The sequence below is a fragment of the Phoenix dactylifera genome, chromosome 17, assembly GCF_051530095.1.
Source record: "Phoenix dactylifera cultivar Ajwa chromosome 17, Ajwa_hap1_PhDact_Kaust_v1.1, whole genome shotgun sequence".
NCBI lineage: Eukaryota > Viridiplantae > Streptophyta > Magnoliopsida > Arecales > Arecaceae > Phoenix > Phoenix dactylifera.
In genome coordinates, this window is record NC_143206.1 from 13,682,111 (window position 1) to 13,709,221 (window position 27,111).

The 27,111-nt window shown below is 40.2% G+C and overlaps 2 protein-coding genes and 2 pseudogenes across 3 annotated transcripts in view; all 4 read left to right on the plus strand.

The window, feature by feature from the left end:
- LOC120105426 (uncharacterized) overlaps window positions 1-9,904 on the plus strand; it is a 78,483-nt gene extending 68,579 nt beyond the window's left edge. The window contains exons 9-15 of the mRNA XM_089928049.1: window positions 4,746-4,890; window positions 5,350-5,441; window positions 5,618-5,847; window positions 6,216-6,398; window positions 7,542-7,741; window positions 8,584-8,719; window positions 9,310-9,904. Of these exons, the coding sequence (XP_089784175.1) occupies window positions 4,746-4,890; window positions 5,350-5,441; window positions 5,618-5,847; window positions 6,216-6,398; window positions 7,542-7,741; window positions 8,584-8,719; window positions 9,310-9,855 (1,532 nt within the window). The 3' untranslated portion in view covers window positions 9,856-9,904. The remainder of the gene's footprint in view (window positions 1-4,745; window positions 4,891-5,349; window positions 5,442-5,617; window positions 5,848-6,215; window positions 6,399-7,541; window positions 7,742-8,583; window positions 8,720-9,309) is intronic.
- A 208-nt stretch (window positions 9,905-10,112) lies between these two features.
- Window positions 10,113-22,543, plus strand: LOC103699011 (bifunctional levopimaradiene synthase, chloroplastic-like). Of its 2 annotated transcripts, XM_089928113.1 has the most exons (6): window positions 10,113-14,805; window positions 14,924-15,153; window positions 16,288-16,463; window positions 18,867-19,085; window positions 21,583-21,718; window positions 22,388-22,543. In XM_089928113.1, exons 1-3 carry the CDS (start codon window positions 14,697-14,699, stop codon window positions 16,426-16,428), a joined length of 480 nt encoding a protein of 159 aa, XP_089784239.1. In that variant the 5' UTR covers window positions 10,113-14,696; the 3' UTR covers window positions 16,429-16,463; window positions 18,867-19,085; window positions 21,583-21,718; window positions 22,388-22,543. The 2 variants fall into 2 exon arrangements, with proteins under 2 accessions (XP_089784239.1, XP_089784238.1); XM_089928112.1 differs by having other exon boundaries at window positions 16,288-19,085.
- Window positions 19,594-21,221, plus strand: LOC103699012 (zinc-finger homeodomain protein 1-like; annotated as a pseudogene).
- A 1,756-nt stretch (window positions 22,544-24,299) lies between the features above and the next one.
- LOC149751055 (protein CHROMATIN REMODELING 35 pseudogene) lies at window positions 24,300-25,117 on the plus strand (annotated as a pseudogene).
- Window positions 25,118-27,111: the final 1,994 nt, after the last annotated feature.

Here is a 27,111-nt window from a genome sequence, read left to right on the forward strand (position 1 = left end):
GCCACAATTAAATGGTGTAGCTGAAAGAAGGAATCGTACCTTATTAGATATGGTACGGTCCATGATGTGCTTCACAAATCTTCCAATTTTCTTTTGGGGACATGCCCTAGAAACTGCTGCATTAGTATTAAATAGAGTACCATCTAAGTCTGTATCTAGCACTCCATATGAGATATGGAAAGGAAAGAAACCTAATCTTAAGTATCTTAAGATATGGGGTTGTCATGCTTATGTCAAAAGAAATTTTGGACATAAGCTAAGTGCTAGATCGGACAAATGTATATTTGTAGGTTATCCTAAAGACAGTTTAGGATATATCTTCTATGATCCTACCGAACAAAAGGTATTTGTTGCTAGGCATGCCACTTTCTTGGAAAAAGAGTTTTTCTTAGAAAAAGGCAAGGATAGAAGAATTGAACTTGATGAAGTTCAAGACTTACAAGGTGAGACACATAATAATCCTCAACCAGATGTACCCATGGAAGAGGTACAACCACTACACACTACTCCTCTCCGAAGGTTAGAAAGAGTGCGAAATGCACCTAAGAGGTATGGATTTATCATTGAGAATGATGAAGCCCACATCATTGATAACGATGACCCTCTGACCTATTCGGAAGCTGTCAAGAGTAGGGACTCTGACAGATGGCTAGACGCCATGAAATCCGAGATAGATTCTATGTATACAAACCAAGTGTGGACTTTGGTTGATGCACCTGAGGGAGTGATTCCAATAGGGTGCAAATGGGTATACAAGAAGAAGATAGGAGCTGATGGCCAAGTAGAAACCTACAAGGCCAGGCTAGTGGCAAAAGGTTTCAGGCAAAAACAAGGCATTGATTATGATGAAACTTTTTCGCCAGTAGCTATGCTCAAATCTATTCGGATTATCCTTGCTATAGCTGCATACTATGATTATGAGATATGGCAGATGGATGTCAAAACCGCCTTTCTTAATGGTCACCTTGAGGAAGAGGTTTATATGACACAGCCAGAGGGATTTGTCTCAAAAGGGAGAGCAAATCAAGTATGTAGGCTTAAGAAATCCATTTATGGATTAAAGCAGGCATCTAGGAGTTGGAACATCCATTTTGATATGATAGTCAAAGAGTTTGGCTTCATTAAAAATATAGATGAACCTTGTGTGTACAAGAAGACTAGTGGGAGTGCTATTGTCTTCTTGATATTATATGTGGACGATATATTGGTCATTGGAAATGATGTTCCAATGATGCAATCGGTCAAGACTTGGCTATCAAAGAAATTTTCCATGAAAGACTTGGGTGAAGCATCCTATATACTTGGTATAAGGATCTATAGAGATAGATCTAAAAGGATGCTAGGTTTGTCTCAGTCTAGGTACATTGATAATGTGCTGAAGAGGTTTAACATGGATGGAAGTAAGAAAGGTTTCTTACCCATAGGACATGGCATACAACTCTCTAGGAAGATGTCTCCTAAGACATCTGAAGAGAGGAATAGAATGAGTTCTATTCCCTATGCTTCGGCAGTAGGGTCGATCATGTATGCTATGTTATGTACCAGGCCTGATGTAGCTTATGCCTTGGGTATGGTAAGTAGATTTCAGGCAGATCCCGGGGAGGATCATTGGAAAATTGTGAAAAGCATTCTCAAATACTTGAGAAGGACTAGAGATGTTTTTCTGATTTATGGAGGATCAGAATTGAAACTAGAAGGCTATTCAGATTCTAGCTTTCAATCTGATCCAGATGATAGCAAGTCAATCTCTGGATATATCTTCACTTTGAATGGTGGAGCTGTGAGTTGGAAAAGTTCCAAACAGCAAACTGTAGCTGACTCAACTACTGAGGCAGAATACATAGCTGTTAGTGAAGCTGCTAAGGAAGCAGTCTGGATGAAGAAGTTCATCACAGAGCTGGGTGTAGTTCCTGAGATTGCCGGACCAGTCCCAGTTTATTGCGATAACACTGGAGCAGTTGCACAAGCTAAGGAACCAAGGTCTCATCATAGATCCAAGCACATTTTGAGACGCTTCCACCTTGTTCGAGAGATAATCGAAAGACAAGACGTCAAGATTGAACGAGTAGACACAAAGAACAATATAGCAGACCCATTTACTAAAGCTCTACCACAGCAGCAATTCAATCGTCACCTCGATTGTATGGGGTTAAAATATAAGGGCGATTGGCTTTAGTGCAAGTGGGAGATTGAAAGAGTAGATGCCCTATAAGCCAATCATTTGATGGGTTTCTCTTTGTAATCCTCCAAATCATGTACTTTGACACTCGATATATATCAATAAAGGCATTGTGTTTCATCATTTGCTGCTTATCTATTTTATTATTGGATGATGAACCCCATAAATTAGGACATTGGTTTTAGGGTTATGATGAGATCATACCAGTGAGACCTAAAATCCTAAAATCCTAATTTAGAATATTCCCAGTCAAATTGGTATATTGAGTCGGGGATCAATATTACCGGAAAGACTGGCACATCTTATGTATGCTCAATGTAGAGGGTGATTGATCTCACAATCACTTGTGTGAGACACTAATACAAAGATGTGGGTGCTCATTAGAGGAATGAGTTCACTGAAATGACCAGCCATGAGAACATCTTATGGATTCTTACTTAATTATCAAAAGATGGTTCTCATAGTGGGAGTTGTGCAAGTGATCCTTAGACCTGAGATCACCATGGTACCTTATGCACTTGAAGCTATGTTTTGGTTTACCCTCATTCACGACATTGCGTTGTGTACGGGGTATTCTGGATATGGTGGATTTTGTACGAAGGTTGTGAGTAGGTCAACAAGGAATCAGTCACTTCTAGTAAGAGAAGGTAACATCCTACTTACTCTAATCTTATGATGATTCAAGAAGCCTTTGATCAAAGCAAAATGAATATTAGAAAGAGTTTCTAATGTTTCATTGTTTGAATTATCATATAAAAGATTGAGAGAGACATGAATAAGTGATTGAGTTTGATATTGATCCATACTCGAGCACTTATTCAGGATGTAGTATGACTGAGGGATTGAATTGCACAGTAACTTTCCACTGAAGGGTATGTTTGGATTTGTCCAATACATTCCTCATCTTCCGGGTAGACATGATACGTTGCTAGACGTCAATCATGTCTTGTGGGTTGATCGGATCAAAGAGTTTGATTAGATCAAAGCATCAGAAAGGTTCTGATTGCTAAGTCAGGTTTAGCACTAAATTGAACCTAAATTGGATTAGAGGTATTCTAATCAGGTTAGGTCAACTTGCACCTGCACCTACTGCTGGCTAAGATAAGGAACCCAATGGGTCACACACAAGGGAATTGATCAAGGGTCTAATTGGATTAGATCATGTTTGCAAGATGAACATGCTAGCACGTGTTGCAAACCCTAGCTCCTGATTCGAATTAAATTCGAATATGATTCTTAGATTAGGTTGATCTAATATGATTAGATCATGACCTAATATGGGTTAGCCAAGAGTTGAAACCCATTTGGCTTTAATTAGACCTGATTTGATTAGGTTTAATGTTTTCTTTAAGTTGGTTAAACCCAATTGGATTGGGTTTGATAGGGCCTTCACTTCTGGACCATTGGATCGCTTCCTGGATGAAGGATCTGGTCCACTGGTTGGCGCCTTCATCTGGACCATTGGATGGCTTCCTGGATGAAGGATCTGGTCCACTGGTTAGCGCCTGAAACTGGACCACTGGATGGCTCTCTGGATGAAAGATCTGGACCGTTGCTCAGCGCCTGAATCTGGACCACTGGATGGCTCTCTGGATGAAAGATCTGGACCGTTGCTCAGCGCCTGAATCTGGACCACTGGATGGCACCCTGGATGATGATGCCCTGATCTGGACCATTAGATGGCGCCTAGATCTGGACCATTGGCTTTGGTTCACTGCATTTGGGCCCTTGGATCATCAGGATTTAAGAGGGAGATGTGAGAAAGAAGTTGATACACCCTTCTCCTTAGCACCCCATCATGATGGGATGCATCTCTTGGCACATGCCTCATCATGATGAGGTGTGTGGATGGGATGCATCCCTTTATGATGCATCCCTCCATCTCTTATAAATAGGAGGTGCCTTGGGGTTCTAAAGATCATCCAAGAAAAAGCCTCTCCTTCTCTCTCCCTTATCCCTTCTTTCTTACAAGCCTCTCTCTTTTGTCCTAACCCAAGACAAGAGGGTCTTCTTTAGGACAAAAAGGCTAGTGAATGTTTTAGAGGTAGAAAGGAACAAGGAAGTGAAGGAAAATCAGCCAATTAAATCCTTTGGAAGGATTGAACAATTAGAATCAAGTTTTGGTGGAGCTAGAGTCTTGAACCCATTCCTGTGTGGATCAACATCGGAGGGTGAACATTTGGGCACCTTAGGACATCTTCAGACATATTGGATATAGCGTGATAGGTATTCTTCTATACCAAGATTATATTTTCTACATTATTTGGTTATACTATTAAGGTGATCTTGGCTTATTAGGGTTTCATATAATGGGTTTTATAAGAAAATTTTATAATCCCGTATCTTCCGCTGCGCCCTAGGGCACTGGGAAACCCTAACAGTCTAGACCCTGGAGGTAAGTCGGTTAACACCCATGTATTGTGTGAAAGGATTAATTCCATCTCACTTTTAATGGCTTCCTCCCATAGAGGTGCATCACTAGATTTCATCGCTTCAGTATATGTCAAAGGTTCATCTTCAATAAGGAATATGTAAAAGTCATCTCCTAGGTTTTTCTCTATCCTAGAGGTGGAACTGGCATCCATTGAAACTTGTCTAATGGATGCTGCTGCTCTTTTTGAGGCTCTGATGTTGGTGGATTTGATGGAACGGCTTGGAATCCAAAGATACTTCGAACACCAAATCCGACGTATTTTACGCACAAGCTACATGTAAGTGCATCGATCGTGTTAGTATATATAAACGCACCTCGTGCCATGAGTGCATAAAGTGCCACCCAGCCAACTGTAGAGAAGGAAAATATGAACCAGACTTTAAATCAACAAAAATCTGGCATCTAATAAAACAATTGTGTCATGAGATCATGACCACATCTTCAAAATTTCTTTTGAAGGTGGAGACTCCTATATATAAGGTGCGGTCGTGACTCGCTACGTATTCCTTTCACTGGGCAAGCTCCATCGCTCCTAATACTACGACAAGGCTCGCTTATGGCTCGCTGCCGTGGCTCTAGTAGTCCATGTTTTTCTTTTCTTTGCTGATTCCTCTCAATGAAATTTGCCATGTTGCACTAAGTTACTTACGGATGTATGCATGCAGTCCGGGAACACTTTGGGTCATCTCGTATTTACCTAAACAGCTCTGCACGTAATTATGTTTTTCAACTGCAGGCAATGGGATGATAAGTATGGGTTGAATGATGCAAAAACCACAGTATTAGCCTTTCGCTTGCTAAGGCTTCATGGCTACCCAGTCTCTGCAGGTATTGACGCGCGGCCTTTTTTCTCTGCTCAAATAATATCTGGATGGGAACTTAAGGGGCACCCCCCGGTCCCTGCGAATTGCATGCTTGCTTGCAGGTCTAGCTGTTCCTGTTCCAAGCCCATAAGCCAATATAACTCAACTAATGAGATTGACCACTTCGATATCTATGTGCAGGTGTCCTTATGGCTTTAGAGGAGGGAAAAAGGAGCTTTTATGAATGTTTCTCCGTCGATTCACCAACCAATATATCAGCTATGTTGAACCTGTATAGATGCTCTCAGACAGGCTTCCCGTCTGAATCAAAAATCATGGGAGAAGCACAGGAATTTGCAAGGTCCCAACTCCTTAACGTCTTGTCAGAGGGAAACCCAACTCTGTTGCAGGCCAACAACCTTGGGATGGAGGTAAGACACCCCCAAGCTGTCGCCGGAATATTGTTTTCAAAGCAAGGGAGGAAGATTGGTGTATATATATATATATATAATATATATATATAGAATATTGCCTTCCATCCTTCTTTCCATATTTTTTCCTAGTAAGCAAACTTTTGCAATGTTTATGGAAAAGTGAAATTGCAACTATATGATGAACCTGTCCACATTTAGGTACTGCTAGCAGCACTATTTTAACCATTTGTACCCGACATCAAATTAAATATCATGTTCCATAGAAGGTGGCCATGACACTTATTTTCAAATCATATTCTAATATCAAATGCCGGGATTTGACGTTTTTTAGCTTTATCTAATCCGCTTTAATCTGATTTGTCTAGGTAAATTTTGCATTGGAATTACCTCACCGACGCTTCATGCCAAGATTAGAGTCAAGAAGCCTTATAAAACAATTGTGGCCAGGAAATGAAAGTACAAGAAAATATTTAAAACTTGCAAAGTTGGACTTGCAAAAGTTGCAGAAGCTATATCAACAAGAGCTGGAGGAATTGGAGAGGTCAGTATGATAAGTCATATATTTTAAGGGATGCTAACTAATGAAGATCTAGGCCATAGATGAAAATAATAATTGCTTGCCAACTGTATTCGCATCTTTCAAAGGACATCTCTATCCTCACAATTAGGGTTGGCAATGAGCCATCTTAGGTCTTGATGAGATCAAACTTGGGGTTGAGTCAAAAAAAAAAACTTCAACCTATTCATAATTAATTTCAAAAGAATAAATCTAAAGCTATTTATTTTCATACAAACCCATATACAACTATCATCCTCAATCAGCACATTACTTATCAATTATAAATATTAATAAATAAAAGCAAAATAAACTTAAAAATAAGTTATGTTGAACAGGACATCCAAAAATGTAAGAAAGTGAGAGAAGAAATTTAAGAGGAAAAAATGATAAATCCTAGACATGCTATATTTTCCACTTTTATTTATTTTCTTAAATATTATTTATGCAATTTTTCTAATCATCTGAACCAATCCTCTAATAGAGCATGGTATATGATGTGGCTGCCACTAATTTTAGAAACTTGAGAATGAATCTTACTAGCCGGAATCTCATATCTAGAATAATCCATCCGGTTCAAAACTTTTCTCAAAATCTTGATTGTGCACCTGCTTTCTAAATGCATTGTTACTAAAAATATCTATATAATATTAACTTCTTTGCACCCATACTTGTACTTATTCTAGCAACTAAACCTAAGCCTGACCTATTTGTAATAGAATTGGTCTCAACTAATTCATACCTGATCGATCCATTTATTTTCTAATTTATCCCAACTAATTATATATCTGATCTAATTATATATAAAAAGAGTTGTACATGCGTATGTGATTTTCTAGCAACATATAACCAAGATCTTGGAGAAAACCTAAGATCAAGTACATATACAACATATTCTTTTAATTTGACAATATTTTTTTGAGCCCTATCCTGTATTTCGAAGGAAGGTTCTCCTTTCATAACTTGGAGCGGTCACCAAGTGTTTGACTCAAGTAAATGGAAGATAGCAATGAAAATCATGATCTAGTATTTTATCTAGACATCATCACTTATTTTTATCTTCATCTTGTAGCTCTTTGCCTTGGATATTTCGATATTCTGCTTTAGCTTTTGCAGATGGTGGCAGTGATTTGGGTTTGATGAAGTGAAATGTGGACATAAGAGGCTTGGACAAAGTTACTTTGTAGTGGCACCAACTATCTATGAACCTCAATTTTCATCTTTTCGGCTAGCCTATGCCAAGGGAGCAGTCTTGATCACCATTCTTGATGATCTCTTTGATGACAAAAGCAATGACCTTCAAGAACTTCGGCGCCTCAACGAGACTTTCACGAGGTAAGTATATTTGACCCCAAACCAACCATTTCAATGAAATGATTGGAGACACCAACTCAAGATTTGAACCTAAAATGTTATCGACTTGGAGGAGGCAGCCCAGTTTCTCAGCATGCTAGTGTTTCATGCTTAGCAAAGTTGGTCTTTGGATGGTCTTCTTATCCAATTGCTAGGAGAATGTCACTAGCATATTGTTTTTCTCAGAGAAGTTGTTCAACACATGGAGAAATTTTCATGTCAATAAGGATCACATGCAAATCACCTACTTTGCCACAATTATAAAGCAAAGAGTTTGGGAGGATGACTAACTTCAGAAGTCTCTGTCTCCATTCAAACTTTTGATAACTACTAATACTCTTCTATAGATTTATACATATTTTTCTTTTAAATAATGAATTAACAAGCACCACTTTATTTCCACCTCCCGTGTAATTATTCCCACAACATTTTTTTTAAATCCATACTAAATTATCAAATGTTCCTCCGTGTCGAATTTTTTCTAGTGCTTAACTTCTCCTAGCCTATTAACAGAACAACCACAATTTAGTTCTAGCCCTGACCCATGTCTGGGTTCCAATCAGCGTAGAGACTAGCTTAGCTTAACATCTTATCTTATCTTTTTTTTTTAATTTTATTTTTTGAGGAACGTATGATCGATGCCATGGTTGATGTCAATTATCTATTTCTAGCTATTTCTAGCACCCAGGGAAACACCTATCAACAAGTTTGAACATGGTACCTCCTCTAATTGAAGGAAGGGTGCAATTATTAGGCTATAAACCGATTTAGAGTGTTTGGATTAAAGGCCTTTTTTATCATTCTTAATTTCTCTTCCATGCCAGGTGGGACTCATCTCTTATCAATGATCTTCCTCAACACAAGCTAGTATTCGAAGGCATAGACGGTACCTATCTAGAGCTGGCAGCAGAAGCCAACCGAGTTCAGGGTCGCGACATCCTTCCCATATTCAAGCATATGGTAAGTATGAATTTTCTTAATTAATCAATTTTGATGCTGAAAGCTAAGTTCTAGCAGGAGGACAATAACCCAAAGATTAGACATTCTGTCCTAATGACATTAGCCCAGGTCCATCAAAGGCTTTGGCCGCACCTCTTTCCGACCATTTTAAGAAGTCATTCGACCAATTTAAAAGAAGAAATGAAATAACTAACGAGGTCTCGTATTAATTTGGATTGGTTACATAATTCCTTTTCCTCTGTCCTTCTCTTTAACAAAAAAAAAAGAAGAACCTCTCCTTAAGTCTCTTTTTAAATAACATCCCTGTCGATAAATTGCTGGACTTTCTAGTGTCCCAGCAATTAAACGGGTCAGCACGCAAGTCTGGCCAACTGATCGACTTAAAAGCATTGGAATGAGTTATAGTTCAGCAGTTGCAGCTGTCTTATTTTTAGATTTCCATATTTCAAACATGAGAGATTTTTCTAAGAAATATTTAATTGGAATATTTCTCATGCCATATCTTTGAACTAATTGAAGTCCTGAACCATATAGGCTCTCTCACAAGCACAACAATAGGCTTATATATCGTATGCATGCATTCATTTCAGTGGGCAGAGTGTGCAGCTTGCTTTCTAAAGGAAGCAGAATGGATGCACAGCGAACGCATTCCGACCTACGAAGAATACATGCAATGCACCAAGGTCTCTATTGGAGCGAAAATAATAACATGGACATCTGCATTCTTGCTGGGAGAGAAGATCACAGATGAGATGCTCCGCCACATTGGTCCTGACTCACGCTTCACGGACCTCGTTTCCGTCGTTTGCCGACTTTCCAATGATCTTGCCTCCTCTTCGAGGGAGCTCGAGGAGGGAAAGTTGACCACGGGGGTTGGCTGCTACATGAGGGACCACCCAGGCTGCACCCAGGAGGAAGCCGTGGTAGGTCTCGCCAATGCGATTGAGTTGGCCTGTCAGGAACTGGAGTGGGAGCTCTATCGATCAAGAGCAGTAGTGCCGGAGTTCTGTAGCCGTGCAGTCCTGAGTAATGCTCGAGGTGCCCGTCTTCTCTACAGAAGGATGGATGGCCTTACCAATTCCGATGAAGAATTCATGAAGCTCTTCCAAGATTTTATGTTTAACCCACTTGAATGAAGGCTTCTTGAGCCTGCAGCGAAGCAATGAATTCAGCAGTTCGCACCAAGTCATCTATATATGTTTCCCTCTCGCACCATCTATGACACAATTTGAACTTGTAAGCAAATTAATTCGTGCCTTATGTTAGCATAATTTTAGAAATTATTTTGCAATCTGCATCACCTATAATATTTTTTTTATTTGCATAATCATGTATCGACCTATATTATTTTTCTTATACGGAGTAAGTATACATAACTCCTGAGATGTATTGAATATGATGGAACAGAGAAATAAAATTACTTTTTTTTTCTTTTTTTCTTTTGTTTTCCTCTTCTTTTGTAAATATTTTAATATAGTAAATATTTTTTTCTCTTATTTTCTCTTGATATATCAGCCTACAATATCGGTTTCTAAGTTGTTATGCCAACTCTTAATCTGCTATAATCTGCTTCTAAACTACTATTACAACTCTTGATCTACCACGTCTAAGTCTGCAAATGATTGGCTCGACTCGTGACTCGACTCAACCCGATTCTATTAGACCTGACTCAACCTATTTTAGAGGACCTATGGGTCTGGGTTTGGTTCTAAAATTAAACTTTTTCTATTTTTCGAGTCGGGTCTGGGACAACCCAATCTCAACCCGAACCAGACCCGACCCGATCCAATTTTTTTTGAGATCGATTTGGATTGTTTACCCAACGACCCGACCCGAACTCGGAATACCCAATCTCTCTCTTTGTCCGTGATCCCAAGTCACTTGTCCAACCTCAGCTCCCTCAGCCCACCGGCGGCCGAAAGCACCGCCACCTCCCAATCCCCGACGCCGACGCGGTGCGAGAGGTCCACCACCTCCAACTATAGGCACGTTGCCACCAGCGCCTCCAGCCCCCACCACCCGATCCCCGTGGCCCCGGCGAGGCACATTCCTTTCAACCCCCGACGGCCACCGGCGATGTGGAGGGAGGCGCCATCGAGGGCAGAGTAGGTGGAGAGGTCCAGGGATTCGAGAGTGGAGTAGCGGCGCAAGAGGGAAGGGAGGGACTCCCAGTGGAGGATGCGGAAGGCGTGGCGGTGGAGCACCTCCACACGGAGGAAGCTACGGGAGACAAGGTGTAAAGACTTCCGATCTCCGGAGTTCAGCAGCCGGTCCATGATCTGGACCAAGAGGTCCACGAAAAGTATAGCCAGGATCAAATCAGGGGGCTGGGGGGGTCCCATTATCGCGACTTTTTCTAATGAATTATTCGGGAAGAGGGCAGCAAACTTGGCTTTTTAGGTGGGGATAAAGAGGAAGGAGGAGAAAGGGGCGAAGGATTGGAGGAGAGGGATTAGGAATTCGAGACTAGCGTTCCAGCAGCGGTGTTTTGAGTGCCGACGGCATGATTGGCGGAGAGACGATAACATCTTCTCTACTTGTTATTCTTCCTTTTTTTAATGTGGGTGGGAGGGGGTGTAGGGTAACAAAATCGGGGACGTAGCAGAAAGAAAATCCCCTCTTTTTGGATCACTCTCATATTGGACCCGACCAGGACCTAGACCCGACCCGGACTTGAATTTTTCAGGTCGGGTTCGGGTTATACATGGCCGCACACAGGTGAGTCCCCGCCCCCTTCTTCCCCCTTTTCTTCTTCTTCTTTCTTTCTTTCTTGCTTCCTCTCTTTCTTTTTCTCTTTTAATTTACCTATCCTCCCGAGTGGATCGGGAGGAGGAAGGGCAGAGAAAATAGAAACAAGGTGGTCGGAAGGCTTACCTATTTCGGGGGTGAACTGCAACGATCCCTGCTCCGGCGCCTCAGTGGTTGCTGGTTCAGGAATTCCTCTCTGAGGAAGAAGGAGGGGCACGATAAGAGGGCTAGAAAATAGGGCTTCTTAGGCGGTGATAACCACTTTAGCGGTCGGCAGCTGTCTCTCCCTTCCGCCGGCAGCTGTACCTCTCTAAAGTAGGACCATAGGAGGTGGTGGCCTCCAGATGGGCTGCCGACCTTGGTCCAGGTCGGCCCATCTGGCGGCCCAGTCCCAGTAGTCACAATACACATACACATGACAAATACTAGCAAGCTGTCCGTGACACTTATTTTCAGGTCACATTCTAACATGAAATGTAGGCATTTCAAGTCTTTTAGCTTTACGTAAATTGCTTTAATTCTGATTTGTGTAGGTAAATTTTGTATTGGAATTTTCGTCAATGCGTCCTGCCTAGATTAGAGACAACAAGCTTCATAAGACAATTGTGGCCAGAAAATGAGAGTACAAGAAAATATTTAAAACTCCCAAAGTTAGACTTTCAAAAGTCGCAGAAGCTATATCAACAAGAACTGAAGGAATTTGAGAGGTTAGGATGATAAGTCATATGCTTTAATGGTTGTCAACTAATTAAGATCTAAGCCATTGGATGAAAACAATAATTGTTTGCTGACCATATTTGGATACATTAATTGACAACACTATCCCTATAATTATGGCTGGCCATGAGCTAGCTTAGGTCAGGTTTGGATCAAATCAATTCGGGGTTGAGTTAAGAACCTCAACCCATAACCAACCAATCATAATTAATTCCAAAAGAACAAATCCATACGCAACCTATTTATTTCATAAAAGCCCATACCTACCTATCAACCTCAAATAGCATGTTACTTATCTATATTTATAAAAATAAATAAAAGCAAAATAATCTTAAAATAAGGTATTTAGAATGGCCGATCCAAACAAAGTAAGAAAGTGTGGGACAAAATTTAAGTGGAAAAAGTGAAAATTCCAAAACATGCTACACTCTCCTCTTTCTTTTTATTATATCTTATTTATTTGCTTAACTGTTAGTTATGCAACTTTTCTAGTCAAATCAACAATCTTTATAGAGCATGGTATATGATGTAGCTATCACTTTTTTAAAAAAAATTAATAATGAATCTGACTTAACCGAAATGTTTTATCTAGAATAACCCATCCAATTAAAATTTTTTCTCAAATCTTCATTCTGCACTTGCTTTCTAAATGCTTGATCACTAAAAATATCTCTAAATATGCATTTCTAGTATTTTGTACCCACTCTTGATCTTAGCAATTAAAAGATAGATTTTAAAGATTTATATTATACTTGCATTGACCCTTCAGGGAGACAGGCTAAATCTACACCCGATCCATTTCTAATAGAATTGGTCTTAACTAATTCATAGCATTTGATTTATATTCTAATTGATCTTGACTAACTTATATTATCTATTTTAAAAAAAAATCAAACCAAAATCCATTATTTTGGATGAGTTTTGATGGGTTAGTGAATGCAGATAAAAATTGCGACTCTTCTCATGGCGTAGACAGGGAGAGGGAGAGAATTTAGGTTCGATCTTGACAGGTGAAGGGATATTCTTGCCACTATCCTCATCTCTTCGAAAAAAAAAAGAAGAGAAAAACAAACATGCATAAGCATTCGGATATGTGGGTGCGAGCGATTTAATTTAGCTACATACATGCACCGGATGCTTGTCTTGTCAAATCATGTATATGTACACCATATTCTTTTAATTCTCAATATTATTGCACGGATGCTTGTCTTGTTGCATGGACTGTCAAAATAGGATCTAAGATATATATAACAAAGATTAAAGTTACTCTTTATTTTTGCCAAACACATGGTCTTTGTGATTTATTAAATCTTGTAAAACTTTTTATTTTTTTGAATTTATATTGTGGTAATGTTTTAAATGACGTTAACATGTTTGAACGAACTGATAACTCTGCATTAGCTTAAGGGACGGGTGTTTAGGCTTTAAACCCCGCGCTCATCCTTATATAGCAGGCAGCGAGGCATTATACCTGGAGTCACCACGAGTAGATCAGAGGCATTATCGTTTTCTTTTTTTATGACTTGACGGGCTGCTGTGTTCATTTAAGAGCCATATGAAATGCCAGATTTACTTAAAAAAAAAAAAAAAAAAAGCATGACGAGAGTTACCAAACATGATTTATTATAACAATTCAGCATCTCACCCAAAATAACTAGTCGGAAGGTATTATCTGGATTTTTTGGTTTTATATAAGTAACTAAGATCTTCTCGGCAAATAACCGATGTAGGAATAAACATACGTCTGCACGGGTCATCACAGACTCCCCCATTCAAGTGTTGATGTACTCGCCCCTGTGGGCAGCCTTAATGAATCCGGCTGTAGTGTCTCCTAGTCCACATAGACTATTAACCGAGTTCGCTCTGATACCATTTGTAATAATACAGGATCTCACCCAAAAAGGCTATCCGAAAGGTATTATTTGGATTTCTTGATTCTGTATAAGTACCCAAAATCTATCCAGCGAATAACCGATGTGGGACTAAACACACGCCTGCACGGATCCTCACACTGATACAGGAGAAAGATAAGATATAACATGATCTTACCAACCTAGCCTCTTGCAGGAGGGCTTCATGCAGGCAGAGGAAAAAGAGGAGGATTTGGTTGGTGCAATAGAGGTGGAACTCGCATCCATTGAGACTTGTCTAATGGATACTGCTGCTCTTTTTGAGGCTCTAATGTTGGTGGATTTGATGGAGCGGCTTGGAATCCAAAGATACTTCGAACACCAAATCCGACGTATTTTACGCACAAGCTACATGTAAGTGCATCGTGTTAGTATATATAAACGCACCTCGTGCCATGAGTGTATAAAGTGCCACCCAGCCAACTGTAGAGAAGGAAAAATATGAACCAGACTCTTAAATCAACCAAAATCTGGCATCTAATAAAACAATTGTGTCATGAGATCATGACCACATCTTCAAAATTTCTTTTGAAGGTGGGGACTCCTATATATAAGATGCGGTCATCTCGTATTTAATTACCTAAACAGCTCTGTACGTAATTATGTTTCTCAACCGCAGGCAATGGGATGATAGGTATGGGTTGAATGATGCAAAAGCCACAGTATTAGCCTTTCGCTTGCTGAGGCATCATGGCTACCCCGTCTCTGCAGGTATCGACGCACGGCCTTTTCTCTCTGCTCCAATAACATCTCGATTGGGATTGTTCCAAGCCCATAAGCCCATATAACTCAACTAAATGAGATTGACCACTTGGATATCTATTTGCAGGTGTTCTTATGGCTTTAGAGGATGGGGAAAAGAGCTTTTATGAATGTTTCTCCGTCGATTCACCAACCAATATATCAGCTCTGTTGAACCTGTATAGATGCTCTCGGACAGGCTTCCCGACTGAATCAAAAATAATGGGAGAAGCACAGGAATTTGCAAGGTCCCAACTCCTTAACGTCTTGTCCGAGGGGAACCCAACTCTTTTGCAGCCCAACAACCTTGGGATAGAGGTAAGACCCCCCCTAAGCTGTCGCTTGAATGTGGTTTATACGATCATTGATGATTGGTCTTGGCAAAAATGTTAAGTTTTTGGCTGAACAATCCAACGACATATCCTGTTCTCAAAGCAGGGAGGAAGATTCTTTTTTAATAAAAAGAAAAGAAAAGAAAAAAAACTGCGGAAAAGAAGGGAAATTACCATAATATTTTAGGAGAGTAGTCTTGGTAATGAATCATGGAGGTATACTGCTTGTCTCTGAAGTATTTGAGCTATATTCTTACCGGATAGCAATAGCACTATTACTTAGAAAAGAAAGGAAATAGACACATGAAACTTGTATTGTAGTATGAAAATTAGGATCTACAATCCGAATTGCATCCTTGTGCCATGTCCATGGACGAGACACTCTGTCATCCAGTCTCTGTTCCCATAAACTTGACCCGGTGAGACTTATATTGGAAAAGATTTTTTGCATTTACTCTCTAATTATTTTTGTAAATTCATGTAATAATGCCCCGATTCTTTAAATTTGAATGAAGTTCCTAAGTATATATTCGTTGAATATAGGTCCATGCAGACTAATTAACTGCAATTGGATCACGAAGTTGGCTTGATGAGATTAAGTGAGAAATGTTCCAAATATCCAGAATATACAACCTTAGATTATTTATCGTTTTCAGATTAACTAAATCTTCAATAGTTTGCATATTAACCCTTCAATGCTTTTAAATTTGCATATAAACCCTCAGATATACAATGTTTGCACATACATTCCTCATCAGTCAATTTAAGTTAACTATGGTTGAAATTGATGGTCCTGTTATCCTTTCGGGGAATAAATTCCATGGAATCTCGTATAAAAATATTTAGTTTTTTACTAAGAGTATCAACTTTCCATAACCCTATTATTTTTTTCCCCAGTATTTATGGAAAAGTGAAATTGCAGCTATATAATGAACCTATCCCTATTTAGGTACTTCTAGCAGCACTATTTGTAACCATTTATACCCCACATCAAAATATCATTTTCAATACACATGACAAATACTAGCAAGCATAGTCTATTTGTAACCATTTCTAACATGAAATGCAGGCATTTCAAGTTTTTAGCTTTATGTAATCTGCTTTAATCTGATTTGTGTAGGTAAATTTTGCATTGGAATTGCCCTGTCAATGCCTCCTGCCTAGATTAGAGACAATAAGCACCGTAAGACAATTGTGGCCAGGAAATGAGAGTACAAGAAAATATTTACAACTTGCAAAGTTAGACTTTCAAAAGTTGTAGAAGCTATATCAACAAGAGCTGGAGGAATTTGAGAGGTTAGTATAATAAGTCATATATTTTAAAGGTTGTCAAATAATTAAGATCTAAGCCATTGGATAAAAAGAATAATTGTTTGTTGACCATATTTGGATACATTAATTGACACCTCTATCCCTATAATTATGGCTAGCAATGAGCCAGCTTAGGCCAGGTTTGGATCAAATCAATTTGGGGTTGAGTTATGAACCTCAACCCATAACCAGACCAATTATAATTAATTTCAAAAGAACAAATCCATACCCGACCTATTAATTTCATAAAAGCCCATACCTACCTATCAACCTCAAATAGCATGTTACTTATCTATTATTTATTAAAAAATAAATAAAAGCAAAACAAACTAAAAATAAGGTATTTAGAATGGCCGATCCAAACAAAGTAAGAAAGTGTGAGACGAAATTTAGGTGGAAAAAGTGATAAATCCTAAACATGTTACACTCTCCTCTTTCTTTTTATTATATTTTATTTATTTTCTTAACTATTAGTTATGCAACTTTTCTAATTAAATGAACAATTCTTTATAGAGCATCGTATATGATGTAGCTATCACTGTTTTTAGAGATTTAATGATGAATTTGACTACCGGAATGTTTTATCCAGATTTATCCATCCAATTCAATTTTTTTCTCAAAGCTTCATTCTGCACTTGCTTTCTAAATGCTTTATCACTAAAAATATCTCTAAAACATACATTTCTTTGCACCAGTACTTGTACCCACTCTTGATCTTGGCAATTAAAAGATAGATTTTAAAGATTTATATTATACTTGCATTGACCCATCAGGTTGACTGGCTAAAACTACACCCAATCCATTTCTAATAAAATTGATCTCAACTAATTCATACTGATTGATTTAAAAAATTAACACCCAAATCCATTATTTTGGATGAGTTTTGATGGGTTAGTGGTAAGGCTGCAAATGGGTCAGGTCAATCCGAGACCCGACCTGCGTAGACCCAACCCGACCCGAATTTTAGGATCCGTGGGTCCGGGTCGGGTCCTAAAATTGGACCCGAATCATTTTCTGGGTCGGATCTGGATTTACCGAACGGATCCGATCTGACCCGAATGGACCTGAAGAGAGAGAGAGGAGAAAATACAAAAGAGATTTTTTTTTTATTATTATTATGTATGTGTGGGTCGTGGCACTATTGATCCGTCAGCTCTCGATCTATTACACTGTTGATACATCTGGTGTCTCGGTAGCTGGCTTTTTTTTTCCTTCTGTTTTTGGGTTTTTTTTTTTTTTTTTTAACTTTTGCAGGGAGGAAGTGAGGGAACACTGAATTGAATATGGGTCATGTGCCAGGAATTGGATTTTGGAAGGTCTGGGGGACACCAAGTTCCGTCCAATCAGTCATATAGATCAAAAATAGTGTGATATGGGTCATCTGTTCTGACTGGAGGTCAATGGGGGCACCCAGCACCTCATAATTATGATTTGACCAAATTAGATTTGCCCAAATTCTTATGGAACCGATTCGGACCCGAACCCGTCCCAACTTGAATCCGGATCCGACCCGAACCCGACCCGATCCGATCTTCAACCAGGTTGGATCTGGGTCCAAAATTAGAAATCGACTAAAAAATCGGATTGAATCGGGGTCATTCAGGAGCCGATCCGATCCGACCCATTTGTACCCCTAGTTAGTGAGTGCGGATAAAAAATTGCCACTCTTCTCATGGCCTAGCTAGGGAGAGAATCTAGATTCGATCTTGACACGTAAAATGGTATTCCTCACTATTCTTAGCTCTCTCTGAAAGAAAAATATTAAGAATGAAACAAACATGCATGAGCATTATGATGCGTGCGTGTGAGCGATTTAATTTAGCTACAGACACGGATGCTTGTCTTGTCAAATCAAGTATATGTACAACATTCTATTAATGTCTCAACATTATTGTTGCATGGATGCTTGTCTTGCTGCATGGACGGTCAAAATAGGATCTAATTTTACCTCGGCGAAACTAATTTATCAAAAAAGATACAAATTGCAAATTGTGGACCCAAATTCCAACAATGATACTTTAAATCAAATAAAACAAAGCATAAAAACAAGTTAGATAACAAAGGTCAAGCTTGACGACCAACCTCTTAATTCTTTTCATCAGAAAGGAAAATCTAAAAAATAATTTGAGAAGTTATACGAACCAAGCCATTATAACTAACCCACAACCTAAGCAAATTGGTTTGTACCCACATGAGTGCACCCATCCTCGATTAGGAAAGAAGGCTCTCATTTTAGATCTTGGAGGGTTTGACTCAAGTAAATCGAAGATAGTGATGGAAATCATTACCCAGTCATTTTATCTAGCCGTATAATCTGTCACTTATTTTTATCTTCATCTTGTAGCTCTTTGCCTTGGATATTTCAACACTCCTCTTTGGGTTTTGCAGATGGTGGCAGAGATGTGGGTTTGATGGACTGAAATGTATCCGCAAAAGACTTGGACAATCTTACCTTGTAGTAGCACCAACTATGTATGAACCTCAATTTTCATCTTGTCGTCTGGCCTACGCTAAGGTTGTAGTCCTGGCCACCGTTCTTGATGATCTCTTTGACGATAAAAGATTTAACCTTCAAGAACTTCGGCGCTTCAGTGAGGCTTTCAAGAGGTAACAATATTTAATTATGTTTAAGTAACCTACACTGTGCCAACCACCCACCCACCCCACCCTCTATATCTTAATTGGGGGTGTTCAATGCATTGAGAAATTTTCATGTTAACTAGTACCCCATGCAAATGACCGGCTTTGCCACTATTATAAAGTAAAGACTTTGGTTGGATGATTGACTTCAGAAGTCTAGCTACAAGAAAAACAAGATTTGGCGATGCTTTTTGAGGCCTTTACCGACGCTTATAAGCGTCGATCTGTTTCCTTTTGACGCTTTTAAAAGCGTCGCCAAAGGGTCGGCTATGTCGGAGTGGAAAAAAGAATTACCGACGCTTCTAAAAAGCGTCGCTAAGAAGGTTTTTAGCGACGTATTTTAGCGATGCTTTTAAACGTCGCTAAAAACCCAGTTAGCGACGCTTTAAAGCGTCGTTATAATTATTTTTTTTAAAAAAATAATTTTAAAAATAATTTTCTCGATTCCTCCCCAATGTCCTCCCCGACACCTTCCTCTCTGCCTCCTCCATCGCATCCTGCAGATACCCCATGCTCGCAAAGCTTGGCGACACCAGGGGACTCGATCTGGGGAACAAGAGGCCCTAGGGGCCAAGATCGAGGGCCTTCTTGACGCAGGCGGCGGAGAGCTCCGGAAGGCGGAGGATGGCCGGGGTGCGGGCGGTGTGTGAATTGATGGTGTCCACACTCTCTCTTATCTCCTCCCCTAAGCTAAAGCTAGGCTAAGCCCGAGAGTTAGAGAAAAGAAAGAGGGAGTTAGAGAAAGGGAGGGGGGAGGAGGTCCGGGTCCTGATCTCGAGATCTGACCGGGGATCTCCGGTCGACGGATCCGGAGATGGACTTCAACGACCACGACGAGCTGGAGGAGGAGATCGGGTTGCCGGTGGGCTCCGGCTACGAGGCTCCTCTGGGGAATTCCGGCAGAGGCGCTGCCGGAGGCGGCAAGGTGAGCGAAGGCGGTGGTAGCGGAGGAGGGGAAGTGGGGATGGTGGCGGTCGTGGGGGCGGGGGCGCCGGGTAACCGGAAGGTGAGCAGGGTAGGGGGAGGGAGGTACAGAGAGTGCCTCAAGAACCACGCAGTGAATATCGGGGGGCATGCGGTGGATGGGTGCGGGGAGTTCATGGCAGCCGGGAGGAGGGTACTCTGGACGGGCTGCGCTGCACCGCCTGCAGCTGCCACCGGAACTTCCACCGAAAGGAGACGGAGGGCGGCGTCGCCCCCGGAGCCGGCGTGATCGGGGCGGAGTACCACCAGCAGTTCTTCCCCTACTACCGGACGCCGGAGGGGTACCTGCACCACCACCACCACATGGCGGCCGTGGCGGCGGCCGCGCATCAGCAGCAGCACTGGCCGGCGCCGCTGGCACTTCCGTCGACTTCTGGCGGCGTAGGGTACAGCAGGGAGGAGCAGGAGGACATCTCGAACCCGATGATGGGCGGCAGAGGCGTGGGAGGAGGCATCGGCGGAGGGGGAGCATCGGGGTCGGGGAAGAAGACCTTGTTGGTGCCTTTAATGGTGTAGGAATCGAGGTCCTTCTTGCCGGGTTTGGTCTTGGCCATCGCCTACCTTCCTCTCTGCCTTTAATGGTGACCGATGTTTCGAGAGAGAGAGAGAGAAGACGAGGAATGGGCGAGAGAGATGTGGGTAATACTACTGGTTAAATAGATGTTTCTGGAGAAGACGAGGAATGGGCGAGAGAGATGAGGGAGGAGGGATGAGAGAGAGAGGGGCGGTGGCCAGGCAGAGAGAGAGAGAGACAGGTGTGTGAGGTGTGGTTAGGAGAGAGCTCGTTGGTATTTAGCCTGAATCTTTTCTGTTGGCTTCCGACGACGCTTTTTAGCGTCGTCTTAGCCCGGAGAACTACACCTCGTCTGTTGCCGACGCTTTTTACAAGCATCGGCAACTTTTGACGCTAGACGGAAATTTACCGACGCTTGTAAAAAGCGTCGGCAAAAAAGCGTCGGTAAAACCAACTTTTCCTGTACTTCCATCTCCAGTTAGACTCCCGATAACTAGTAATAGCCTTCCATTGTTGCATTTTTTATTGGTGATTACAAGCTCCACAGATTTCTACATATTTTTTCTTTATGGTCCACAGATTTCTACAGATTTGACTATTCTTACAGCATTACTGAACCCATTCTAAGTTCGAATTTCTTCTAGTGCTTCATTTGTTAACATAACAACCATGTCTTATTCTAGCGCTAGCCCATTTTGTTTGGGCTCCAACTTAATTGCATAGAGAATTGCTTAGCATAATTTCTTATCTTTTTCTCTTTCTTTTTTTTTTTCGAAAAAATGTGATCAAGACCATGGACTGATGTTAATTACTCATTTCTAGCATCCAGAGAAACACCCCTCCCGCCAAGTTCGAACATGGAACCTCGTCTAATTGAAAGAAGGATGCAATCATTAGGCCATACAGGTTTATAATGTTTGTTCTGGATTAATAACCTTTTCTATCATTCTTTCTTTTCCATGCTAGGTGAGACTCATCTTTTATCGATGATCTTCCTCAACACAAGCTAGTACTCGAAGCCATTGAAGCTACATGTGTAGAGTTGGCAGCAGAATCCAACAGAATTCAGGATCGTGACTGCCTTCCCATATTCAAGCATTTGGTAAGTACGAATTTTCTCAATTAACCAATTGAGACACTTAAAAGCAAATTTCTAATTGGAGACCAAGATCCCAAAACGTTTAGAGCTAATGACATTTAGCCCAGGCCCATCAAAGCCTTTGACCGCACCTATTTTTACTTCTCTTTTTAGGGAAGTCATTCGAACAATGGAGGAAAAAAAAACTAAAGAGATATCGTATTAATTGGGCAACCAAACCTAATTATTTGGAAAATAGAAGCAAGCATATAGATATGAACATATATACACGTACTCAACTTAATTAAGTTGTTATCCAAACTACTTGGATTGTCTACGAAAATCCTTCTCCTCCATTCTGCTCTTTCCTTCAAAAAAAAAAGAAAAAAAAAACTATGTAAATTTTTTTTTTGAATAAAATCATACCTACTTATAAATTGTTGAACTTTCTGGTGGTCCAACGATTTGAATTGTCAGCACACAAGTGCGTCCAACCGATCAATTTAAAAGCATTGGAATGGGTTATCGCTCAGGAATTGCTCCTCTTATATTTGGAATTTCCATGTTTCAATCATGAGAGTTTTTTTTTTCGTTTCAAATATTTGGTTAAAATATTTCTCACATCATATCTTTGAAATAATTAGTGTCTTGACCGTTAGGCTATCTCATATCATATGCATGCGTTGATTTCAGTGGGCGGAGTTTGTAGCTGTGTTTCTGGAGGAAGCAGAATGGATGCATAGCGAACACATACCGAGCTACGAAGAATACATGCGATGCACCGTCGTCTTTATCGGAGCTAGAGTAGTAACATGGACATCTGCATTCTTGCTGGGAGAAAAGTTCACGGATGAGATGCTCAGCCACCTGGGTCCAGACTCACGCTTCATGTACCTCATTTCCGTCGTAGCCCGGCTTGCCAACGACGTCGCCACCTTCCAAAAGGAGGTCCGGGAGGGAAAGTTGGCCACGGCGGTTGGCTGCTACATGAGGGACCACCCAGGTTGCACCCAGGAGGAAGCAACGGCGGGTGTCGTCAATTTGATCGAGTCGGCCGAGGAGGAGCTGGAGTGGGCGCTCTTTGATCGAGGGCGGTAGCGCCGGAATTCTGCAGCCGTGCGGTCGTGAATGGTGCTCGGAATTCGCGCTTTCTTTATAAAAGGATGGATGGCCTTACCAGTATCGACGAAGAAATCATGAAGCTCTTCCAAGATTTTGCATTCAACCCACTTGTATGAAAGCCTTCTTGTGCCGGCAGGGAAACTCGAACTGTTTGCACGCAGGACATCTATGTACGTTTCCCTCTGGGTCTGCCGGCGTTTGGATTCATGGGCTATTAATAGTGTTTCTCCCCTCACGTAATCTGAACCGATGTGGGACTAAACACAGGCCCGCACGGGTCCTTACAGTTGTTGTGAGATCCAGCCCAGATAGGCCATTTTTGGTTGGTTTCTTTGGCCCAGATAGGCCGTTTTGGGCCAATCGAACTCCGCCGTGCCACTCTTTCTCCGGCTCCAACTTCTCTTTTTTTTCGTTCCATGGGCGCCGGGGCAAGGGAAGAGAAGGGGATGGGAGAAAGAATCTTTTGATCTCCCCAAGGAGAACAGCTCGTCGGAAATCTTGAACCTGTATATGTATCTTCAGAGACATAAAAGATCAAAGTTAGACGATGAGGATAATAACCATCGTAACAAATCTGAGGTGACAGTTTTATGTTCTGGTTTTGAGGAAGCCAAAGAAAAGTCTCCAAAGTTAGAGATTATTCAGATCCACTTGCTTTGTCGAATCTTCTGGAGCTTGGATGATGGATTATATGGAAGGGTAACCAAAGAGTATGAAACTCTCCATGCTCAGAGGATGCAGGTCATCAAATTCTTGTCCACATTACGGCCATCACTTGCAAATTCCTATCCAAGTCTATTTTCTAGCTCTCATCGTGGGATAAATACTTGGTTGGACCTATCAACCAAAGGGAATCAGAATTCAGATCGACGTGTTGATAGTTCAATATCTTCAGATATAATTGATTTGGAGGCTGACTTCATTGATGCTGCTGCCAATACATCCGTGAGAATGTCTGCAGGCAAAAAAAAAAAAAAAAAACATATGAGTCCAGTGATCAGAATATTTTATATTGTGGTGATTCTGATTTAATGATGCATAGGAAAATTCCAGATGTTGCAAATGGCCCTACGGATTCTTGCCCAAAAATACAAAGAAGGGAAAGACAGCACATCTGTCATAATTCTTGATTCAGATGATGAAGATGCAATCCATCAAACAGGAAGTCAACATGCTTCCCATTCTGGAAGGAAATCCTCTGATTCATGACAAACACTGGAACTCGAATTGAGAGCTTCCAAAGACAAGCCATTATAACGCAAGAAAGTCATTCAAACCAGATAATTCCCTATGGCTATGGAAGTAATAAGTTAGATGGTAGTGTTGCATTTAGAGCAAACAGGCAACCATCTGTTCAATATCAAAAAGTTGTCCTACAGAAAGTTCCTGAGAAGCAGCGATTTCAGGATCTTGTGAACCAAGACTAAGCAGAGAAGAGAGGCGAAAGACAAGGTGGAAAAGCTCTTGCTTTTGAAATGACTATGGAGGAAAAAAAAAACTGATGTAAACTCCACGCTTGTTTCATCTGCGGCTGTGCAGGAGCATTCATCGATCATGGGAATCTGCCAACAAGATGAAGCAGAAAACTTAGAAAATGATGAGCATCGGCTGGATGATCTTTGGAAAGAAATGTCATTAGATATGGAGTGCTCAAAGAATCCTAATTATGTTGAGCCAGCTGCTGTGCAAGAAGAAGAAGAAGAATGCAAGCACCTCCCCGTACTTCAGGATGATCTAGGCATTGTTTGTCGTATCTGCGAAGTTATTCAAAGAAGTATCGACACAATATTTGAATACCAATGGGCAAAGGCCCCACGGGCAGCAAGGACGCTCATGTCCAGATCAAGAAACACCAAGGATGTAGACGAAACATTACAATATTCCGTACCTAAATTTTTGGAAGATTTTATAGCAGCTGACATTTTTATCCATCCTAGGCATTTGAAGCAAATGAAGCCACATCAGTTAGAAGGCTTTCATTTTTTGGTTAGAAATTTAGTAAATGATAAACCGGAGGGCTGCATTCTGGCTCATGCCCCGGGATCTAGTAAAACTTTTATGCTCATTAGTTTTGTCCAGAGCTTTTTGGCCGAGTATCCATTTGCCAGGCCCTTGGTAGTGCTTCCCAAGAAAATTCTGCCTGTATGGAAAAAGGAATTTCAGCAATGGCAAGCTGAGGAGACTCCCCCAAAATAATGATAATTTTAAAAGGTAATTAACTTAATACTTTAAAATGTATTTTCCAAATTATTTGATAAAATAATTATTAGTTGATTTTGATATATATTTTATATTTAGTTAAACAGGTCAGGTATGTTATTGTTATGATAGTAATTATTTTAAATTATATTACGTTATGTTATGAAATTTGGAAAATATGACTGGATAATTTATGAAATCTGTTTTTATATGTATGTTTTTCTCAGCATGGATATCATCTGTTCTGATCCTGCCAATGGAGATTATTCGTTGGTCTTATCGACTTGTATATGTGAAAAACTAGCTTCAACACCGTACCACCGATGATTAAAATAGTAGTATTTGGACACCGTTGCCACCGGTGGTTAATAATAGTGGATTTGATACTTTGTGCAACCCATGCCACTGCGTTACATGGCCATAAGCCTATTTATGTTGCAATTTTGGTATCAGAGTTTTTTAAAAACGCTAAATAATTTTTTTAAAAAAATATGTTTATTTGTGATTTACTTTTCGGTCATTAATTTGTGCTTTAATTAAATATTTGGCATGCTTTGACCCTACTTTAGGGTATTATGTTGCTTATTTGGCTAGTGTAGCCCATTATCGTATTTTCTCTATTTTTCAAATCGTGAAGCATGATCACACGAGACTGGGGAGTGCGTTAGATTTCGAATATTGTTTTTCAATTATTGGCATTTTTGTTAGATTAGTTAGAATATTTAATATGATTTATGTTGATATATGTTATTTTGAAACTTTGTATGATTGCTTTGAATAAATTATTGATTAAAAAAATCAGAAATTTGTTATTGCTTTGATATGATCTGTAGCCTTGCATACCTGTACAGTCTGCCGTGCAGCAATGCGGCGTCTATTGCACTTCGAGTTCGGGGCGTGATAGTTGTGCACCAAGTAAATAAATTCAGACACGAGCAAATGGATAGTTCTTTCAATTATTCATGTTTGAAATTTTTTTAGTGAGATTGAGGATAGAACTTCCCCTGTGTGGTTGCCACTGCCATATTGGACAGTGTCTTAAGTATTTAGTGTGGTCTGTAAGAAACTATTGAACTAGACACCGTTGCCACCGATGGCCCATCGTCGATGGTTAGAAGTAAACCATCCATTTCCATTTCAGAATGATCTATTTGATGGTACTATAAAGTTGCCATCTACCCATATTCTACAAACTATAATTGAAGTTCTTAGACAAATGTAAGGCATCAATTATAGTTATCCTAAGGTCTCCAAATGTTCAAAGAAAAGGGGAAGGAAGGATGAAAGGGGAAGGAAGGATGTTGGCAACTTAATGAATGAAAGTTTAATAGTGGACATCACTACTAACAATATTGATGCAAAGGTTTTTGAGGATGATGATAACGTATATAGACAGAAAAATGCCGATGACACAATGGTATCATCTAAACAAAAATAGTTAAAAAAAGGAGCATTTTTTTAATTTACCTTATTGGGAGTATAATCTTCTTTGGCATAATCTTGATGTGATGCATGTAGAGAAGAATGTTTGTGATAACTTGATTAGAACATTGTTAAATCTTGATGGGAAGACCAAAGATAACTTGAAAGCATATCTTGATTTGAAAGATATGGGCATAAGACAAGAGCTTCATCCGAAAGCACTTGCCAATGATAAATTTTCTATACTTCCTACATGTTACAAAATATGTACTTAAGAGAAAGATCTTTTCTTAGCAGTTCTAACAAATATGAAGGTTACTAATGAGTATGCATCGAATATTTTACGACGCATAAATCTTAAAGAGTGAAAACTTTTGAATCTTTAAAAATCATGATGGTAACATTTTGATGCAAGATATCTTTTCATTAGCTTTAAGATCGTCAACGCCGAAACAAGTTCTTTAAATTGTTTCTTAATTGTCATCATTTTTTAAAGCATTATGTTCCAAACTTCTTGTTCCTCGAGAGCTTGATCAGTTGGAGTCTAATGTTACACTTACATTTTGCCACATGGAAAAGATATTTTCTCCTAAGCTTTTTACCATTATGGTTCATCTACTCATTCACTTAGCTTCAGAAGCTAAACTTGGTAGACTAGTTCACTACCGATGGAT